Genomic DNA, 21,459 nt, shown 5'->3' on the forward strand with positions numbered 1-21,459 from the left:
TTGATTTATTTTTCTTCCTATTGCTTAAAAATGGCAGTGTTTATTTTACCTATGCATGCTTTTTTTTTCTATTAACTATGCCTATAGGTGTGCTCTTTGCAACTGACAGATTAATTGCTCAAAGCTCAATAAATATTGCTCGAGTCAATGAATGACATGGATTCAATGATTTTAAAATGCTCATCATCATGACCAGTAAAGAGTGGTTATGTTTGTGAGAGTGTTTGGAGAATTCTCCTCAGGGTAGGTTAGAAATTGGTAAAGCCGTTGTATTTTTAATCAATTTCAGAAATAATACTGGAATTTCTGGAGTATTTCCACTTTTACACTAAGATTAATGTGTTAATTAAAAATTACCCAAAGTGTTCAGGTTACAGTAGACATAAGAAACACGAATACCTTCAATGCCCAATGGTGATTAGAGAGAAAGTTCACAATTGATGAAAATGTTTGGGAGGAAAATTGTCTCATATTTCTAGAGGAATAAAGCTGAAGAGTTAAAATGTTTCCTTGAAAGAATGAGAATAACTGAAAGAGATGGAGAAATGAAAAGGGCTATAGAAAAAGAGGCAGACTTTCAGTTATGCTTTGAATATTTGAATACAGACTCTTACAGTTTGCAAGGCTATTGAAATGGGCCCGCTTTCACAATAGGTATTAACTTACAAGCTTACGATTTTGAGACTGAGAAAAATGTCTGTATCGGTGCATCAACAGGCAATGCTTTCTTCCTGAAGAATAGCTGCCAGTGATCCTGGACTCCTCTGTCACATGGCAAGGCACTTAGCATCATCTGCTTGTCACTTCCTTCTCCTTCAGGTTTTGTCGTTTTCACATTCCTGTTGCCATAGCTTTCGCTTTCTTTGAATCTCATTCCCTTATAAAAAACTCCGGTAGAGGTATTGAGACCAAGAGTTGGCCAGGCATTAACCGAAGTAACCAACTCAAGAGTTCCACCTACAATAGGTTACACCCACAGAATGGATTAACTTTAAGAGTATGCTTTACCAAAGTCCATATTGCCTCATAAAATCAAATAAACATTTATTCCTTTTTGTACCATTTTTTTTTTCAAGATGGAACATACAATCTTTGGCAATTTTGTAAAGACTAAATTTGTAAATTTGTCATTTCAAATGTGTGAGTATACGAAGAAGCAAACAAAGATCTCATAACATCCGGAAAATATTTAATTTTGGTGAGTTTTATAGAAACAGCTTGAAAATCACAGTATTAGGAAGCATGGTGGAGGACTTTATATCCAAACTAAGATAAATATATTTCATTCAGGGCGGCGGACTTGGCCCAGTGGTTAGGACGTCTTTCTAGAACATGGGAAGTCTGCTGTTCAAACCCCGGGCTTCCTTGACCCATGTGGAGCTGGCCCATGTGCAGTGCTGATGTGTGCAAGGAGTGCTGTACCACACAGGGGTGTCCCCCGCATAGGGGAGCCCCACATGCAAGGAGTGCACCCCATAAGGAGAGTCGCCCAGCGCGAAAGAAAGTGCAGCCTGCCCAGGAATGGTGCTGCACACACGGAGAGCTGACAGAACAAGATGACGCAACAAGAAGAAACACAGGTTCCCATGCAGCTGCAACAACAGAAGTGGACAAAGAAGACACAGAGAACAGACAACTGGGGTAGGGGTGGGGGGAGGGGAGATAAAGAAATGAATAAATAAATAATCTATAAAAAATATTTCATTCAATCAGCATCATCCCCTGTAACATAAGCATTCTTCAATGAGCCTGTATATTACATGCATTCATAATTACTATTTATTGCCAATAAGTAATGAAAGTAGTTATCTAAAGAAAAAGGAATGGTAGAGTAGCAAAACAAATTACCTTATTTGATACTGTAAAGAGAAGTTAGGATGGAAAAGAGAATCCATGGAAGGAAAGAGTAAGGGAGGAAAATGACCTCTCATGGGGGAAGTTTTGAATATAAGGGATCAAGGATATAATCTTGGGAGGTCCAGAGTTGGAGGATGAGGGAGGACAAGGAAGGATATTGATGGAATAAGAAATCAAGATGGCACATATTCAGCATTAGTAACCAATCTGAAGGCAAATCAATCCAATAGGTTGTAAAGTTTACTGGAAACTTTATTAGAATTTAAGCAATAGAAATTTACTGCCCTTATAATTTGATCTGCTCATGAAAAATGTGAAGGTTTCTATGGAACAAACCCCTAAAAGATACACTTTCTCTGCCAGATGGAGGAAGTAATTTCAGGTCTATGTGAGGAGGAAGCAGCTGGTGCTGCAGGACTAGCTCTCCTACAGTCCTAGGAGGAGATTTGTGTTCGAGGTTGAATCACTGTGGGAGGAAGGTTGTTACTTTGCTGACAATAATAATTTCCTGAATCTTCATCCTGGAATCTGCTGATGGTGAGAGTGAAATCTGTGCCAGACCCACTGCCACTGAATCGATCAGGGACCCCAGAGGCCCGGTTGGATGCATCGTAGATGAGCAGTTTAGGAGCCTGTCCTGGTTTCTTCTGGAACCAGTGTAAGTTGCTGCTAACACTCTGACTGGACTTGCACTTGAGGGTGACGGTCTTTCCTGAAGATGCAGCCACAGAGCCTGGAGACTGGGTCATCACAGTGTCCCTACTGGCACCTGCAACCAGAAAAGAACAAGAACATACATTGAATCACAAATGTATAAAATATTTATCTAAATGTAGGTTTTCTTATTTATCATATATAATTAGATGTTCAATAGATGAAATGGTTTGCTCACTCTGCATAGTAAAATTATTCTCCAAATTTATAAAGATTTTTCTCTTCTAAACTTCTCACTTGAGACCCAGAGCACCATGAGGATGAGGAGGTGCGACAGTGACATCATCTTGCTCTCCTGTGTGATGCACTCAGGACCCATCTCCAGGGAAACAGCATTAATAGAGCTCTTAGCAGACAATGAAGTCTCTGAGGAGCCTATGCAAATTATTAGAGAGTATAAAGGCAAAAGTTCCTGTGCAGTGAGTTGTGAAGACAAATAACGGAAGGAGTTAAAAATATCATGACCACAGGAAAAGCAGTCGTACACTTGCAAAAGATCCATAAATCAATTTAATACCCCAATTTTAAACAAATTTCAGCAAAATTGACAAATTTAAAATATTTTACTACCAATTCTACTCTTTCAATTCAGCAGTAACCATCTTCAAATCATAAATTGATTTCGTAGCAGAATATATGCATCTGTAAGTGTACAATTTCAGAACATAAATGAATCTATTAAATATGGAGCAAAAACCTGTGAAATATACTCATATCATACAATAGATGAAGATATAGTACACTAATTGTATGTCTATTTCATCTATTCTTAATTTCAAATAAATATTTTAAACTCTTGGACATCCCAAGGTCACCCCCTTATATCCAAAACCAGACCTCTGCATCCCCCTCAACCAGACCTCTGTATCCCCCTCAACACAAATACTATCTTCAGAAATGAGTCACCAGATACTTTCAAATCACTCTTAGCACTGTCTTGTAAGTCGATCAATTTCTAAAATCACAATAAAGAGATTAGCTGACCTGAAATGTACACCTCCACTTAGTGGTTATATGTAAAATGGCTTTAGCTCCCAAGGTCTAATAGAGCAGGTGCTTCATTTATTCCCATGCAAAATTAATGATATGTACAGAATTATGCAAATAACAATATCATGAACGATGTTTGCATAGAACATTAAGTTATGAACAAGTAAAGCAGAACCCCTGACTTGAAAAACTTCATTTTACTGGGAGGAGCACATGATAAGTAAGTAAAATTCTGAAGCCACTGCTAAACGGCTTCTCTAGGTTTCCTTCCCTGTAGCAATGCTTTTATTCAGGACATGTAGGGCAATGTGAACCCAGGTCGATTTCATGGTCAAAACGCTGCATGAACAGTCAGAGGGAAGGAGAACATTTGGGACAGTTTAACAATTTCACAGATAAAAAACATTCTTACTCACTAATGAGTTTAACTTTTCCTGCAAAGTAATTTCCTTAATGTCCCCAAGATATTTCCCTTCAAGTGGAGTGTCCCAAGGCATGTATCGCTCCAATTCTAATTTAAAGTAAGTTCATTTTCTATACTGTTTCTCCTCAAGCGCCCATTACCTTGGAGAGGGTCCCTTCCAGCATTCAGGAATGGTTCTGCACAGACCCACATCGCCAGGGAAGGCATCCCTTCTCATCAACAAACAATCCTGCTCTTGGTCCATATGGTACTTGGGTTTGGAAGATGCTAATCATTTCTTCAGGTGTGCTCTCTATACCCATGTTCTTTTCCTGCTCTTTCAAGAAGTTACTTTTCATATACATATATAAGTATACCTTTGACTTCAATTTTACTACTTAATTGATAGGTTTCCTTCTTCAGTACAATAAAATAGCCTTCCAGGCTTACACCATTCATCATGGATGACATGATAAAGCAGGATGTTTCAGCAGAGTAACTGGCCCAGAACCATCTCCCTAAATGTGGGATAAGAAAATGTATTCTCTGAGTAGGAGACATTTGGCCTCATTCATGAATAGAGGAGGGGCCTGGCCTTCAGAGCTCAGGGAAGAGCACTTCAGAGGGGGGGCAGCTGGGCCCCAGGCCCTGGTGAGGCATGAGCATGCACAGAGGGACCTGGGGCACCAGAGCAGCCACAGCCACCAGAGATAGGACATGGCCCTAAAAGGATCCCAAGCCCAGGCAACCCTTGGGGAGGCCCTGTTGCCGCCTGCTGTGCTGTGAGCCATGAGAGCAACATCTCCACAAGGCCGCAAATGAAGATGGAAGAAATGGCTTTGTCTGGCCTTAATAACTGCGACGGCTTGCTCGGTCGGTAGAGGGTGGGGTCTGGCTGCGGACGAGGGGTCGGTCCAGCTCAGGACGAGGGGTCGGTCCAGCTCAGGACGAGGGGTCGGTCCCGCTTGGGACGAGGGGTCGGTCCGGCAGCAGACGAGGGGTCGCTCTCACAGGGCTTGCGCGGTTCGGCTGACGGGGTCGCCCGGCGAAGCCGGCGACGAAGGGGTCGCCCGGAGAAGCAGGCGACGAACTGGGGACAAGGGAGGCCAGGCCCTTGTCGGGGGCTCTCAGGACTGGAGGGCGCACGGCAGAAGAACTACCGCGGAGACAAGGTAAACACGCAAGTCCACTTTATTGAGGGAGAGGCAACAGTTTTATAGGGGCTGGGGAAGGCTGATTGGTCGAAGCCACGCCCTGTTCTGATTGGTTGCCGGTGAAAGGTCAGTGGGCGATACTGGACGGGGGAGGGGTGGTGGTTAGGGATTGGCTATTGCTGTTGCTGGGGGAAGGGGCAGGGTTTAGGGATTGGTGGTTGCTGTTGCTGGGGTGGAGGGCAGACTTGAGTTTCCCGCCCACGCCTGGCTGTTGCTGCTGTCGGGGGGAGGGAAAAGGGCAGACTGGATTTTTTCACCCTGCTCCTGCGCAGGGAGAAAGAAAAAGAAGGGTGCCGCCCCACAGGCATCATGTGGCGCCATCCGGGAGGAGGGGCGGCCGCGGAAGCATGGCTGCCGAGAAGGGGAGACCCGAGGGCACTCTGCGCCCATGCCGAGCTTCCTTCAGGGGTGGCGGTGGGCCCGACCAACCACCCTTTTATGGGGGCAGCGGAATTAGGCCTACCGCAGCCGCTCCCCTCACCAGGCCAGCAAACCACACTTCAGCCCGAGGGGTGACCGCAAATAACAGCAAACTGGAGGCCATGCTCTGGAAGCACACATGCACCTGGTTGAGGATTCTCGTTGGGGTTCTGATTTGAGATCCAGTGTGGCTCCTTCTTCCTAGACCCCAGGGACCCTGACGCAGGAAGATTTTCAGATTGTGGACAGGATGGGGTTGGATATCTTTGAATAGGTTTTCAAGCAGCCAAGGAATGTGTTTGCCCAAATGCAGCCACAGTTTTGCTGCCTCCAGCTTTGTTCCCCATCTGGAAAAGTCCTAGGAATGTGTGGAACAGCAGCCACATTGCAGCCTCTGGGTTGCCAATAGCAACAATATGAACAAGTCTGAAAATGACCAAGAGGACGATGATGACATCAATGAAAATGACTTGTCCTATGCTTGAAAAGAAAGCCAAGAATAGAACCCCAGTTGATAAGAACCCCAATTCCCCTTGAAGATCCAAGTCTTCAAAACACAAAATTGGGGAGCTTAGCAATCCAGATCCTTTCAAGCATAACAACTCCTCTAGACTAAGCTTTGTGACCCTGGGATGGAAGAGCTGTGTAGCCTCCTCACCACACAATGTGGGCTGATTTCTGCACACACCATAAAGATGAGCACAAGGTCCCTGCACTCCCTCCAGCACACAGATCGGCAGCGACAAGCTCTGCAGATTTATTTCCTGGGCCCTCAGCTGTCCTTCCAGAGGTCAGAGCTCCCTGGACAATGACAGCTCAGTCATGACTGGCCACCAGACCCTATCAGGTGGCTTCAGAGGGACAGCTCCTCTGAGCTCTCACCATCTGATTCAGGCCCCTCCAAGACTAGTGAGAATCAGGAATGGGGTCTAGGTACCAAAAGGTCAGAGCCTCAGAAATCCAAGAAAAAGAAATCCCATTTGAGCCTGGTAGGGACTTCCTCCAGCCTGGGCTCAACAAGGAAAAAAAAGCCAAAGCCATCATCACACCCAAAGTTCAGCATCGATGATGGCATCAACTGACTTGGAGCAAGGTCTAGCCTTTGGCTGAGCAGAGCCCTCTCTCCCAACATAGGCTGGCAAATGGATGGCTGCTGTGGCTTTGTGATTTAGAAGCCTGGTGGACCAGGCAGGCAAAAGATCCAATTATGCACCCTGGTGGGTGGAAGGGTACTCTGGAATGGAGCGTGACCCCTTGGTATGTAGGATTCAGGCAAGGATATATTATGCCTTGGTCATAAGTGTGGTGGGGAGATGGTTTTCCTATTTATTCTGTGAGTTACTGGATGTCTTGCTAGGCCAGGGGCCTGTCCTGGGCACTGTGCTGGGCAGTGCCTGACCCAGAACCCAGACACTGGACTAACCCCTGCCAAGGGGCACTGAGACCAACTGGGAGGCTGTAGGTTGGAGGATGAGTGTTGCGGGGGACTCCCTCAGCTGCCCTCAGCCATGTGAATGGGTCCAGTGCTTGGAGCTGAGGGGCAGGGCTGGGCAGGGCCCTGTCTGTGTGCAGAATCTTGTCAATTGCCCCCATTCCCAGGGGAAGTAAGGTGCAATGTACTGTGTGCTGAGGTGGGCATCCAGAACTGCCACCGCCTTCCCTGCCCCTCACAGGGGCAGCCCCTTCTCCTCAGTCCCCATGGGCCCTCTTGGCATCAGGAGCTGTCCTTTTGTTGGGTGCCCTGAAAGGGGCACCAGCCTCTGCAGCTTCAAGGAATGAGAAAGGGAAGGGTAGGAAAAGGGAGCTGTGCATCAAAATTACTGCTGCCTACCCCTCCTCCCTGACCAGAGCTGGTGAGGGTGGGGCCCCAAGGTGAGAAGGGGATGGTACTGCTTTATTTGAAATGTTTTCTTCCCACATTCCCTGCCCCAGGACTGGGCCCAGCCTCATCCTCCTGGGGTGGCTCTCTGCTCCTCTGCCTTCCTCTCTCACTGCCCTACTGGGGCAGCCCAAACTCCCAGCTATTGCTTGACACCCTTTCTTTCATTATGACCAGCTTTAGTTCCTCTCTCAAGGCTCTGACACTGAAGCTTGCTCTGTTTTGCCCTCCTTGTCTGCTTTTATGTTATTTATTCTCTAATTGTGGTTTGGGGTTCTGAGGAAAATCCTAATAGTGGGCTTCCCTCTATTTCCTAGGATGGGATGTGAAGAGGGTAGGCTCTGTGTTCTGAGTCAGTGGAGTGGAAGGGATGTCATGCCTTGGTATGACCCCTCTGTGGTACTGTCATGCCAGTGCGACCACCCTCCTGGTCTACAACCTCCACACAGGCAACCCTCTCAGGAGCCGAGCTGGAGCACTGCAGTCTAGGGCTGGGAGCAGAACTGAGTGGTTGGGATGGAGCTGACCCTGAGCCATGTTCCCTGGCACTTGCTGGATGTGCCCCTGCCTCCTCCCATGAGGAGACCACCCATATTTGGATACTAAATACCCAGCACTGGTTGGACTAGTTGGACTGATTTGGTTATGGACCCCAGAGGATTGAGGGAACAACAGAGATAGGGCTGCAAGACCTTGTCTGGGACACCAATGTCCCCCTGAGGTGGTTCTGATGGTGATTAATGTTTTATTACAAATTGTTTTACTCAAGTATTGTGATTATTTTTTAAACAGCCAAAAGATTTTGGGCAGTGTTTAGAATAAACCCTGGACCTGGGCTCCTCTGTCCTTGACCCTCCACACCCTTCCCCTCTAAGGGAAGCCAGAGGGAAAGGAGGATCTCAGCCACCCTTCAGCTGCTTCCAAAGGAGGTCTTGGGGGAAGGTTGAAGAAGAAGGGAAGAGGGCCAATGGCCACTCTCCCTCTGAGAGACAGGCTCAGCTCAGATGCCAATTCACCCTTTCCCCTCTGTCCTCTTCCTTTCCTCTTTCTAATTAGAGGAGGAGAACTGGGAAGTAGTTGGAGAACTGTTTGTCCACATGAAATTCCCCATTGTTCCTTGGTCCACCCTCAAGGCAGAGCCCCCTGCCCAAGCTGGGTAAGAGGAGGGCTTGATCCAGCAGGGATCCTGAGGGAACAAACCTCTTTCCCTCTGGGGAGAGATACCCCCCCCCCCCACTACCAAGTAGTTGAACAGGGGCTAGGAGTTTCCCACTCCCCTCCCTCAAAGAACAGACTGTTTGGGTCTCAATTTCTATCCTTCCCATCCCAGCTAGGTGTTGTGCACCCTGTGCCTATCATGTGTCTGAGTGTGTGGGGAGATTCTGTATAATTTTCATGGACAGTGACTCTTCCTTCCATGCATCAATTCCCCTGTACCCCAATGCCCAGGGGCCACTCACATGCTGGGGTCATTGGGGAGGGGTGGAGCTCATGGTGTCCCGTGGTCTTGAGATGCACATGTAATCCATCCTGTACAGGTAGCTCACCTTGTAAAAGCTGTGTGTTCCCCCTACTCTCATGGCTGCTGGAGTAAATAAACAGCATCTCCACTTTGTTATAAACAAAAATGAATTGCAATTGAGTGATGAAGAATTGGATGTTTAAGACATAAAAACGCTGTGCAAAAGTGGACAGGGCCCGATTAGAGGGGAACATTAATTGGATGAAAGTTAGAGGTTTAGGATAAGTACTGTGAGAATCCATGCAACAAGAATTAGAATTAACTTTTGTTTTTAGCAGATGCTACGAGGTCATATTATAAGCAAAGCACTCTGAAGATGCAGAAAGTTTGAAAATCATTCTCATTTCTGTGCCAGCTGGGAATATCACTCTTCTATTTTCTTCTTCTCTGAAATCATAAAATGATTTTAAAAAGTGAAATTTTTCAAATGCTTCCAAGGCCAAAGATTCGATTGAAACTCAATCAATCTTTGCTAAAGTATTTAGAAAAACATATTGTGCTAAAAAGAATTCTAAAAATTCTGAAGACTCCTGCCCCTTGATAATACCACACCTTCTCTCAATTGTTAAAACACTAATTCAGATGCTCCTGTGAGGTTATTTTGCATATATCATTAAATCAGTTGACTTTAAAAAGGGGAGTCTTTTAAATCTTGGTGTACTGATCTGGGAAAAAGAACTCAGATTCATAGAGAAGTAGGGTTTGAAATGGAAGAATATGTCTGAATTTGGCTGTGGAGATCGAGGGGACCATGTGGCAAGGAATGTGGGCAGGCTCTAGGAGGAGAGAGCTGACAGCCAGCAAGGATCTCAGCACTAATATCTAAGGAACTGATTTTGGCAAAACCCATGAGCTTGAAAGAGAACTCCATGCTCTGGACAGAAGATAGCGTAATTGATTCTGTGATTTTAGCTTTGTAAGTACCTGAGAAGAAAACTGTCCACACTGGACCCAGACTCCTGATCTACAAAACTCTAACCTGATAAATTGCTAATTAACTATTAAATGATAGAAAACTAATATAAACACACACACACACACATATATATATATACACACATACACATATGAAATTGAACTGCATGCTAAAAGGAAAATCATAAATCCAAGTAGGAGAATTAACATCTGATTTAGCTCTTTTCTCATGCAACATGGCATGCTTTATGGCCCTTTAACCACAGATGATTTCCTGACATGTGACCACAGCCACAGGATCAGGGCTGAATACTGTGCTGTGAAAATACAGTAAGAGCAGAACTAGCTTTGAAGGTGGTCAGGATCTGTCCCCTCTGGTTTACCTGACCATGTTCTCTGCAACTGGAGAAAGTCTAGGCAGGACTGTGGTAAGAGAGGGATGTGAACTGGGGACATCCCAGTTAGACCCTAACCTCACTGCTGCCTGCACATTTCCTTAAGAGCCTGGATTGTTCCAGACTCATAAATGGGGATGATTCCTTCTACATGGTACAACATGTCAATTTTGCATTTTTGTATTAACTATGAAAAAAGCAAAACACCTTATTCTTCCATTTATTTTAGAATTTATAACTCTGTTTGATTTAATTGTATGCTCCTATTGTTTAAATAGCAAAAACTATTAGCACATTATAGAGTAAATCAATTTGGCAAATATATTGGCTCAGCACAGCTCATACTACCCCATGCCCTTGCTGGGGGGCAGTCAACACAAGTGCTACTGTTACAGACATAAAATCAAGCTGAGAGATATATAAGGCCTGATTCCCATGCAACCAGATCTAACATGCTTCAGGGTTGTCAAACAATTCTACATAATCTATGGAATTCTTATACCCATTATAGCTACAGAGCACCAATGAATGCGATCAATTACTTCAGGCATGAATAAATGAATGTAATGAGTTAGAAAAATCTTAATATAGAGACAAAATTAACTTTTAAACTTGAAATAATGAGATTTGTTTCAAAATGCATAGAATATTTGGTACAGAATAAAATTTGATGCTATTCCCTTAAAATGTAAGCATTGCATTAGGAGTGACCATGACATTATTCTGTGAGGTCACATGATGTTCTTGCACGAAAATCATGGAAACCAAATGCATGTGGTGTCTTGGATTGGATTCCGGAGGAGGAAAATGATAGGAGTAAAAAGCAAATTAAACTGAATGAAGTTTGGAGTGTACTTATCAATACTGAACTAAAGTAAATCTCTTATGTGACAAATATACCATTATTATGTAGGATGTTAACATTAGGGGGAAATGGAGGAAGTTGTGTAGGAACTCTCAGTTCAACTTTGCAACTTTTACATTAATCTAAAATTATTTAATAAAATTATTATTAAATAAAACACATGGAGTGATACCTCAGTAGAGCTGGGTGAACATTCTAATTGAACAAGTGAGGTCTGAAAATGTGAGGTCATGTGAGATAATCCTACTCAAAATCCAGACCCCATCAGGAGTGACATTAAACCTCTTGTTCCAGAGAGTCAGCATGTCATTTTACAATAAGAGCTGCACAACTTGCAAAACTGTTTCTTTGACTCTTGATTTTCCTCACCTCATTGGATCATTTGTTCCAAAAAATCCTACTTTAGAACAGACTCTCTAAATGGAATGAATTTCTAGATCTATGTATTCTGTTAAGATTCTTTCTTAAATTGGATCTTTCCAAGAATAGTCACGTCGTGCTGCTGACTCTCCTTTCTCACCTCATGTGCACAATCACCCATAACTGCTTTACTAGGGTAAGTGAGCACTCACCCTTTTATGCTGGCATTTCCACGGGTTCCAAAACCTGTGCAGCAAGAAATGAAGAGATCTTCCACAGACCCACGTGGGTGAATGACTCTAGAAACTGGCAACTCTCCTGTGGTGCCAAATATTTCACACTCACCAAACTGAAGGAAGATCTACTTGAATTGTCAACCCAAATATTCCAACTTGCAATTATGGAATTTCAAAATTCGTACATTGAGTCCACATTGTTTACTTTTCTCTCTTCAAGTTTTTAATAAAAACTTGGTTGAATACTTTGCTTTTAGTATTTGCAAGAAATTAAATACTATAAGTTCAAGCTTTCCCCCTTCCTTGAATAATGGGATTAAAATTTCCCAAATAATTTTGAATATAATTTGTAAAAATTTTACAAGATTGCTTTACAAAATGTTCATTAAAATAGAGGAAACCTAAGTTACTTTAAATATTTCATAAAAGGCTCAAAATTTTTGAAAATTAACTTATAATTCACAGCAAAGAGAGAAGGTACAGAATGGATTATTTTGTTTTTATTCAGTATCAAAATTGCCTTAGTTCCTATTCAGTAACCATCTGTGTGCCTGTGTGTGCATGTTTTTATAGAACTGTGTGGTTAAAAAACATAATACCCTCGGAGGGGATGGTCTGATGCGGGAAGGGCTCCTGGGGAATGTCTGAATGCTCATTTTGCCAGAGTGGGTGGTACCATTGGGTAGAGACCCAAGTAGTGAGAGTGGGGGTGGACCCACATCCTGGGGAGGACTAATGCCATCAAATAGAGGGAACTGTATCTCTCGAGAGAAAGGGTGGCTCCCAGGGCATTGGGGCAGTTGAGCAAGTTAGGCCCTGAACACTGCTGCAAGTATCTCTGGACGGGGCTCCTCGGGAAACGGAGGTTGGCTGTCATGTCACTGTGGGCACCAAGGGGATGGGAAAATGGATGTTAAATGTGTGGAACCAAGGTAAATATGGGGTAAGAGAGGAGTTTCGTGAGAGTACACAAGGATGAATATAAAACATGTAATATTACACCATAAACATATAGGGGACGACAGACTGATAATGTGAACCATAATGTAAAACATAGGATAACTAAAAATTTAGAAAACTGTGTGTCCTAAAGTATGCACCACAATGTAAGCACAGATGTCACCTTGTTTGAAAGCTATTGTCTCAGACCCTGTACATCACTTTAAGTAAATATGATGTGAATAGGTTGTAAGAGCATCACTGTGGAAGGGAAAAGGTTTTGTGGTGGATGTGTGGGAGTGCTGTATATTGTATATATGAATTACTGTGGTCTAGGGCTCTTGTGAAGAGAAGTTCAATAATTAGGGAAAAAAAGAAAAGAAAAAGATAGGATATAGAATTTTTCCAAGTCAACAAGTATTCTATATCTAACCTTAAAACCCATCGCTATATGCCATTTTGCTAGTAAGGGATCCTGACATTATATTGGGCTTCAATTTTCAGGAAGTTCTGGATCACAGAGTGGTTCAACAATGGCAGCGGAAGAATACTGGTATAGGATACTATTGACAGGTGATATATGGCTGACAGGGAGCTATACAGGGCATATGTCCAGGGTGCATGGTAATGTTTGGATATACTCATAGTGGCAACTATTAAAAACTACAGCTGGGGGGGTACTGGGTTCCTGGCCGGGGGTGCTCTGTCATGGTCCCTAGGGGAGCAGCGACAGTCCCCCAGGTGCAGCGGCAAGGACCAGGAAGGAATGAGGGTCCAACACTGAGCCCCTGATACTAATGACTATGCTTGTGAGCCTATGTGCCTGAAATAAGAACAAGATCTAGAGCAGCACTGTGCCTGGGAATTTCCTCCTGACAGCCTTCATGTTACTCAAATGTGGCCAGTCTCGAAGCCAAACTCAGCATGTAAATGCAATGCATTCCCCCCAGCATGGGACATGACACCCGGGGATGAGCCTCCCTGGCACCGAGAGATCACTATCAACTACCAACTGATGATGCATCTGGAAAATGACCTTGAATTGAAGGTTGGATGCGGATCAGCAGAATATCCCTGTCTACATATAATAACATGACTTTTTTTTTAAATTATTTATTACATTATTACATTAAAAAAAAATATGAGGTCCCATTCAACCCCACCACCCCCGTCCCCCACTCCCCCCACAGCAACACTCTCTCCCATCATCATGACACATCCATTGCACCTGGTAAGTTCATCTCTGAGCATCATTGCACCCCATAGCCATGACTTTAAAATGCTGTTTGACCTAATGTAAGGGGGAAAAGGAAAGGAGAAATGAGTTTATATGGCTACAAGTCTCTAAAAAAGAGTCTGGAGGCTGTCAGAAGGATTGCCCTAATGCACAACTAAGCAGAGTCTAAGAGACAGATAAAGTAGATACAATCCAGAGGTATTGGTTCCTTGGAGGGCTAAAGAGACCCACCGGTTCTATGGTCATGGCAGATGGGGTTCACTGCCATGTCAGATGGCCCTTCTTTGGAGCTGGTGTTTCTGGGTGAGGGAACTGGACTCAGATGGGATCTCTTTTCACAAGCCTTTCATGCTACTTTAGTGGAATTGTAGTTGGTGTTGGGGTTTAAGATATATTTAGGGGATTTGAATCTCTGGACTGACAATATGATAGTCAGACCCTGAGCCTCAACAGACTCCAGTTCCTACAATCTGATTTATTGGACTCACCTCACTCAGCTAAGATGGAGTTGAAGAAGGACAACCACCACACCATGGAGCCTAGAGTGCCTACAACTGAAAGCAGGAGGATTGCATCCAGTATCCATGTGGAATCTGAGCCTCCTCTTGACATAGAGGTGCAACGGACACAACCAATCCAAGGGCCACAGAGAAAAGGTGGCATTGGAGTGGGAAAAATGGACATGGTGGCTGATGGGTATGGGGAATGGCAGGAAGAGATTAGATGTGGAGGCATCTTTGGGACTTGGAGTTGCCCTGGATGGTGCTTCAGGGGCAATCACAGGACATTGTAAATCCTCCCAGGGCCCACTGGATGGAATGGGGAAGAGTATGGACCATGATGTGGGCCACTGACCATGAGGTGCACAGATGCCCAGAGATGTACTTACCAAATGCAATGGATGTGTCATGATGATGGGAGTGAATGTTGCTGGAGGGGGGAGTGGTGGGGTGGGGGTGGTGGGGTCGAATGGGACCTCATATATTTTTTTTAATGTAATATTTTTACAAAATCAATAAAAAAATAAATAAAAATAAAAAATAAAAAAAACAAACATAATCCAAAAAAAAAAAAAAACCCATAATACATACATGAAGCATCTGTAAATTTTATTAAAACTTTTTCTTTGAGCTAGTGGAATAACACAAGATTGTATGGAAAATATATAAAGAACTTTCTACTAAAATCAATTAATAGAAAATCTCATCTACTCTGCTTTACTAATTTAGAAATAATATTATTCTTACATTTTGCATTACTGAAATTTTTTCTATCATTATAACACATGTTGATCAGTTATCTTCAATACCAAAATTTTAACTGAATTTACAGTAGCAGTCTTAATAATAGGAGATATTTGGCCTCAGAAGAAAGACTTTTCTGAAGTTTTCTTTATTGTCCTTCCCTCTTACCCCAAAAATGCATGCCCACCCAGCACCTCACAATGTGATACAGCGCCACTGCATATGGATTTAGATTAAGATGAGTCCGTCCTGGAATAGAGGACGAAATCCAGGGGCTGGTGTCTTTCTAAGGAGGCGAGGCGTGGAGAATTGGACCCACAGAGGAGGGCGGTGTGAAGACGGGCAGAGAGGCAGGGGCCCCCATGCCAGGCATGGCCCAGGACTGGAGCCCCCGGGCATACAGGGTCCCTCCTCGCAGTCTCAAAAGGCTCTGCCGCACCTAGATTTTGGACCCCGGCCTCCAGAACTTTATAGCAGACGCCCTTGGGGTCGCTGGTGCGCTCGTGCAGGCGTCCACGCTGTCCAGGTGCGGCCCAGGCCCACCAGAGGCGGTGCACGTGCGCTGACCACAGCAATCCCAGGCGAGGGCCTCGGTCAACCACAGATGTACCTGCCTTTGCAAAAGGTTACCCGGTCAGGCCACTGCTTCATAGTCACCGTCACACCTGAGCGCACGTCCTAAGGGCGGGATGCGGGGCCTGTTGTCTGGAGTTCCACAGGAGGAGAGGGTCCTCGTGTCGCGCAGTGGGGGACGCGGGCTCCCGCACGCCCTGCACCTGCCAGATGCGCACTTCAACCTCCCTGGGAGTCCGGAGCACAGGGGGCTCCTACAGCGCCCCGTGTCGTGGCGGCCTAATGGACGTGGCCCAGTCAATCGCGTGTTCAAACTCGAAGGCGGCCAGTGCGGGCAGGTCTATCTACAAAGATACTAAAAATAAGATGAAAAATCAAATTAATATAGAATTAAACTGTTTTCTAATGGAAGCATCAGAGGTTATGGATGTAAAGTAGACATCATCAAACTGTTTGCCAAATCATTGTTGTCCTAACGGAGAAAAAAAAAACTTTATATTTCATACTTGCACAGAGAAACTTGGAATTAAAGATAAGCAAAATTAATTTAAAAGAACCCGCATTTTATCTAAATAAAATCTCATATGTCAGAGAAACTTAAATAAACCTTCAGTAAATTCATGTGGTGTGGTGTTAACACTAGCGCTATTAGAATAACGCTTTTCCTGAAAAACAGATGCTAGGAATCTGCCACTAATGTGTTTTCTGGTTTCAATATGAACAGTCCTCAGGTCATACAATAAATGTCAAGAAAATTTTAGTGCAAGGTATCCAATCGTTACCTTCTACTGATTGTCACACAGCAAATCAGTAATTTTTCTTTTAACATTCACTCTTATTTTCTGTTTTCATTGCTGCCAAAAAAAATTCTTGTGAAGTAAAACACTGGTATGAAACTATAAAATGGATGATTTACCTACCCTACAATAAATGACAGAGTCAATTAGCAAGAGAATTTACGTTGTCCTCTATTACTTCCATGGCAGGATCCCTGAATATCTTCTCAAGCAAATATTTTATGTTTTCTTAACCTATTACTTTCAGTGTTTTCCACTGTTTACACCACGTTCAACCTGGCATATTTGTGCATCAAGTTGGACACAGCACAAATCAAGTCCAGTGTATGCAAGAGAATGGAGGAACAGATGTATCAAATATTTCTCTCATCATCTTCTGAGACTAGATAGAGTTAAATTTTCCAAGATGAATAGAAAAAGGGCCAAGAAAGCAAGAATGGTTATTGCAGGTCTCTCACAGATTTAAACACAAGGTAGAGAGAGAGCTTTGTTGTCTACACAGGGATCTCATTAAGATTATAGCAGAAACTAGAAGTGAAAAAATAAACAAACAAAAGATCACTAAAACTATCCAGATGTCATTAATTGTTACTATAAATGACATTTTCTGAGATAATAAAAATTATGGAGGAAATGTTAAAATGGAAAGTACACTATAACAATTTACATAAAGCAGAATGTTTTCAGACATTTTTAAAGAGATAAGGTGGAAAATAGAAGAAGACAAACTCTGAAAATTTACCAAGGTCACATAATCAACTAAGATCATCTGGATATACAGATTTAGCTGAATATCAGAATCAGGTGACAAACTAATAGAAAATAAGAATCTTGAGACTCATCTAGACAAACTTATCAGAATTCCCAGAATTGGACTTTGAGAGTCTGTTCTGAGCAAAGTCACCAGAATTTGTGTTCTATCTGCACAACTAGCATTGCAACACAGAAGCTGTAACAAAGACATCAAGATAAAAATAAAATATTTTTATCATTATTTCATGAAGGTTGAGATAAACAAAGCATAATATGATAATTATTCATTATCTAAATAGTAAAGCAATGACAACCGACTAAGGATCGAAAAAAATGACTAGGTGATTTTTAAATTACAGGTCTATCTCTGATTTTATTATGACCTTGGTAAAAAGCAAGATGGACCAGAGTATTCAAGAAAAGAGCATGAAAAACAATAACTTACATCAGATTCTAGTGGGGCATCCGTCTACCACATGGGAGGTCCACGGTTCAAACCCCGGGCCTCCTTGACCCCTGTGGAGTTGACCCATGTGCAGTGCTGATACCCGCAAGGAGTGCAGCTTCACACAGGGGTGTACCCCGTGTAGGGGAGCCCCACGCATAAGGAGAGCCACCCAGCGCAAAAGAAAGTGCAGCCTGCCCAGGAATGGTGCCGCACACACGGAGAGCTGACACAACAAGATGATGCAACGAAAAGAAACACAGATTCCCCTGCCGCTGATAACAACAGAAGCGGACAAAGAAGGTGCAGCAAATAGACACAGAGAACAGACAACAGGGGGAGGAGGGGAGATAAATAAATAAATCTTTAAAAAAAAAGAAAAAAGACTAGTGGATTCTGGGGTGTGAGGATATATTTTTAATATGATAAAGACTCAGTCTCATAGATTGAGAAGAAGTAGCCACTTGTGAAGCTTAGAAATTATGGCAGTACCTACATGTGGTCTAAGTGCCAGCCATTGCTCAGACGTTTACATGGATAGATTCATTTAGTCTGACAACAATCCTACAAAACTGATACAATTGTTATATCCTTGTACCACAGAGTAATAAAGTAGCTTAAATTCCCAAGGTTAGGAAGTGTCAGAACTGTGAAAAATAAAATTCATACTTTAGGGATCAAGATCATGGAGATGACTGTCCATCTTTTGTGAATTGCATTCTTTTTATAACAAATCAATTTTATGAATACATATCAATTAATCATGAATCCATCCAAAATGTACAATCAATGGAAATTTGGTATAAGTGATATTTACTCTGATTTTTGCATATTGATCTTGACTCCTTACTCTCTACTGAAGTCGTTTATTAGCTCGATCTGGAAAGAAATATTTTTGACCATTATAGTCCTCATTTTTGTAACTGGTCACATGGTGGAAGTTCATATTCATTACTACCTTCTTCCACTACCTATTCAATGTTTCCTTCACCCTCAGCAAGTACCTCAGCTGGCCATGGTTCTTTGCCTCATGGGATGACTCAAACCTTCATTCCTGAAGATACTTTAATGAAGGGGCATGGTAATAATAAGAGGTGCCCTACATCATCTCCTGCATTCCAGGCAAACACTTCCTTACCTTCACTGTGTAGTAGCAGTTCTATTTCCTCTTGATAGTCAGGATCAATCACCGCAGTCACTACAGTAATTCCCTTCTGGTAATCTTAACTTCCAGATCAGTAGAATTGTTTTTGTGTGTTCCTGGTGAAAGTACTCCTCCTTTTGGGACTAAGACCTGGAAAGCAGTGGAGCTTAAGGTTGTGGGACAGGAAGCAAAAAAACTTTCCTGGTGGATCACTAGGAGTAATAGTGAGTGGTGCCAATCCCTTTTCCACCCCTTGATTCCAGGATTGTAAAACCCATCTATGGGAGAAATAGCACAATACAGTGAATGCTGATTCAGATCATGCAATGCTTCCTGGAAAGCATTGCCTCAGACCTATAGGTAATGTCAACTAGTTGACAAGGTTAGTAGACCCTCAAAGTACCATTACACCGAGATGGAAGAACCCTGTATTTTGTTGGGTTTATCTCCCATTCTCTCTCATCCAAAAGTCAGGTTATACATTAACAGCCATTATTTTTTTGTGTGTTTTTTCATCTTTATTTATTTTTTTAATATTACATTCAAAAAATATGAAATACACATCTACCCCCCGCCCTCCTCCCCTCACTCCTCCCCCCATAACAATAATCTCCTCCATCATTATGAGATATTCATTGCATTTGGTAAATACATCTCTGAACCCTGCTGCACCTCATGGTCAATGGTCCACATCATAGCCCACACTCTCCCACATTCCAACCAGTGGGCCATGGGAGGACAAACAATGTCTGGTAATTGTCCCTGCAGCACCACCCAGGACAACTCCAAGTCCGGAAAATGTCCCCACATCTCATCTCTTCTTCCCACTCCCTACCCCCAGCAGCCATCATGGCCACTTTCTCCACACCTATGCCGCATTTTCTTTGATTACTAATCACAATAGTTCATGAATAGAATATCAGTAAGTCCACTCTAATCCATACTCTATTCCTCCATCCTGTGGACCTTGGAAGGTTGTGTCGACTCCACATCTATGTCAAGAGGGGGCTTAGATTCCACATGGATGCTGGATGCTTTCAGTTGCAGGCATTCTTGGCTCCCTGGTGTGGTGGTTGACCTTCTTCAACTCCATGTTAGCTGAGTGGGGTAAGTCCAGTAAACCAGATTGTAGGAGCTGAAGTCTGTTGAGGCTCAGGGCCTGGCTATCACATGGTCAGTCCAGAGATTCAGGTCCCCTGGGTATATATTCAACCCCAGCACCAACTACAGTTCCAGTAAAATAACAGGAGAGGCTTGTGAACAAAGATCACATCTGAGTCCAGATATACAACGCTGGGTACTGGTTCTTCTGAGGGCTACAGAGACCCACAGGTTCTATGGTCATGGCAGATGGAGTTCAGTGCCATGTCAGTTGGCCCCACTTTGGAGTTTGTGTTTCTGTGTGATGGAGCCGGACTCAGAACAGCCATTAGTATAACCCTACTACACAGAAGAGTACCAGACCTGTAGTAGATTGCAACTAGTATTTGTTAAATAGATGAATGAAAAGATAAATAAATAACAGCATCAATTGTGTGAACTTTGCAAGTAAAACAGAAATCTAAGCAATAACATAATGAGTAATTTATATTTTTTGCTATTTCATAAATTAGCAGAAATGAAAACAGCTTAGCATAGCCATAAATATTCTGGGGAAAGAAATTTTTATACAGAGTAATGTTAGCAAATATGACAAATACCTTGGGGATAAATGCTCTTGCGTGCAAATAATAAATGGACTGGGTTTAAGTTAAGCAAAAATTGAAGGACAAAGTGAATACTGAGTGGTTTATAGATCTGATCACTTTGGGAGAGCACAGAAAATGTGTTGGAAGTTAAGTGACATAAACAAAGCCTGGGATATCATAAAAAGAGAAAGAAATGATCCCACTCCTATCACAGATGGATGGTGAACACTTCTGATAGCAAGTTCAACCCTGGAAACCAGTCTTGAGACATTGGACGTTGAAGACATCTACTGCTGCCATCATAGGAGAGGATTCAGTCTGAAATGTTTTCGACTCGGAGATGCCACTTAAAAAAAAGGTCTACATTTCTTATTTCCAAATTGTCTGAATCTTGCAACTGTAAATAGGGTGCTAAATGTAATTACTTTTTTCCCAACTTAGTGTTGTTAGAGAATCCATGATAAGAGATGACCTTTTCCCATGTATTAAATTATATGTAAGAAGAAATAGTATCAGCAAGACGGTGTCAGAGTAAGGAGCTCCTAGATTCAAGTTGTGCTACCAGGTAGTAAGTAATCATCGAGAGCTATTTCAAGCACCAGTTGGGTGGCTCCATGAGACCAGAAGAGAATCCTGCAACATCCTTGAAAGACTGGAAGGAAGGAGGCTGCCCATATGCAGAGGATGTTTGTGAGTAAGGCACTACATGTCCCAGAGGCCAGGGCCCATCCTCCAATGGCTGTACAAGCTCCCTCAGGAGCTATTCTGTGGCTGGAATTTGAAACACAACTTCTCCAAAACAGTGGAGGAAGAGATGGTTGGGCATCAACTTCAGATACTGGTTAGTAAATGCAGTGGGCTAAAGTATA

General features: G+C 43.1%; 1 pseudogene and 1 gene segment (V, D, J or C); one reads left to right on the forward strand and one right to left on the reverse strand.

The window, feature by feature from the left end:
- Positions 1-2,291: 2,291 nt before the first annotated feature.
- Positions 2,292-2,857, reverse strand: LOC101414268 (immunoglobulin kappa variable 3-15-like). The segment is given in 2 exon segments: positions 2,292-2,626; positions 2,809-2,857. Coding segments are annotated over 2 exon segments (384 nt in total).
- A 16-nt stretch (positions 2,858-2,873) lies between these two features.
- Positions 2,874-6,680, forward strand: LOC139436727 (ataxin-7-like protein 3 pseudogene; annotated as a pseudogene).
- Positions 6,681-21,459: the final 14,779 nt, after the last annotated feature.

Source organism: Dasypus novemcinctus, chromosome 17, assembly GCF_030445035.2.
Source record: "Dasypus novemcinctus isolate mDasNov1 chromosome 17, mDasNov1.1.hap2, whole genome shotgun sequence".
In the NCBI taxonomy this organism is placed as follows: Eukaryota; Metazoa; Chordata; class Mammalia; order Cingulata; family Dasypodidae; genus Dasypus; species Dasypus novemcinctus.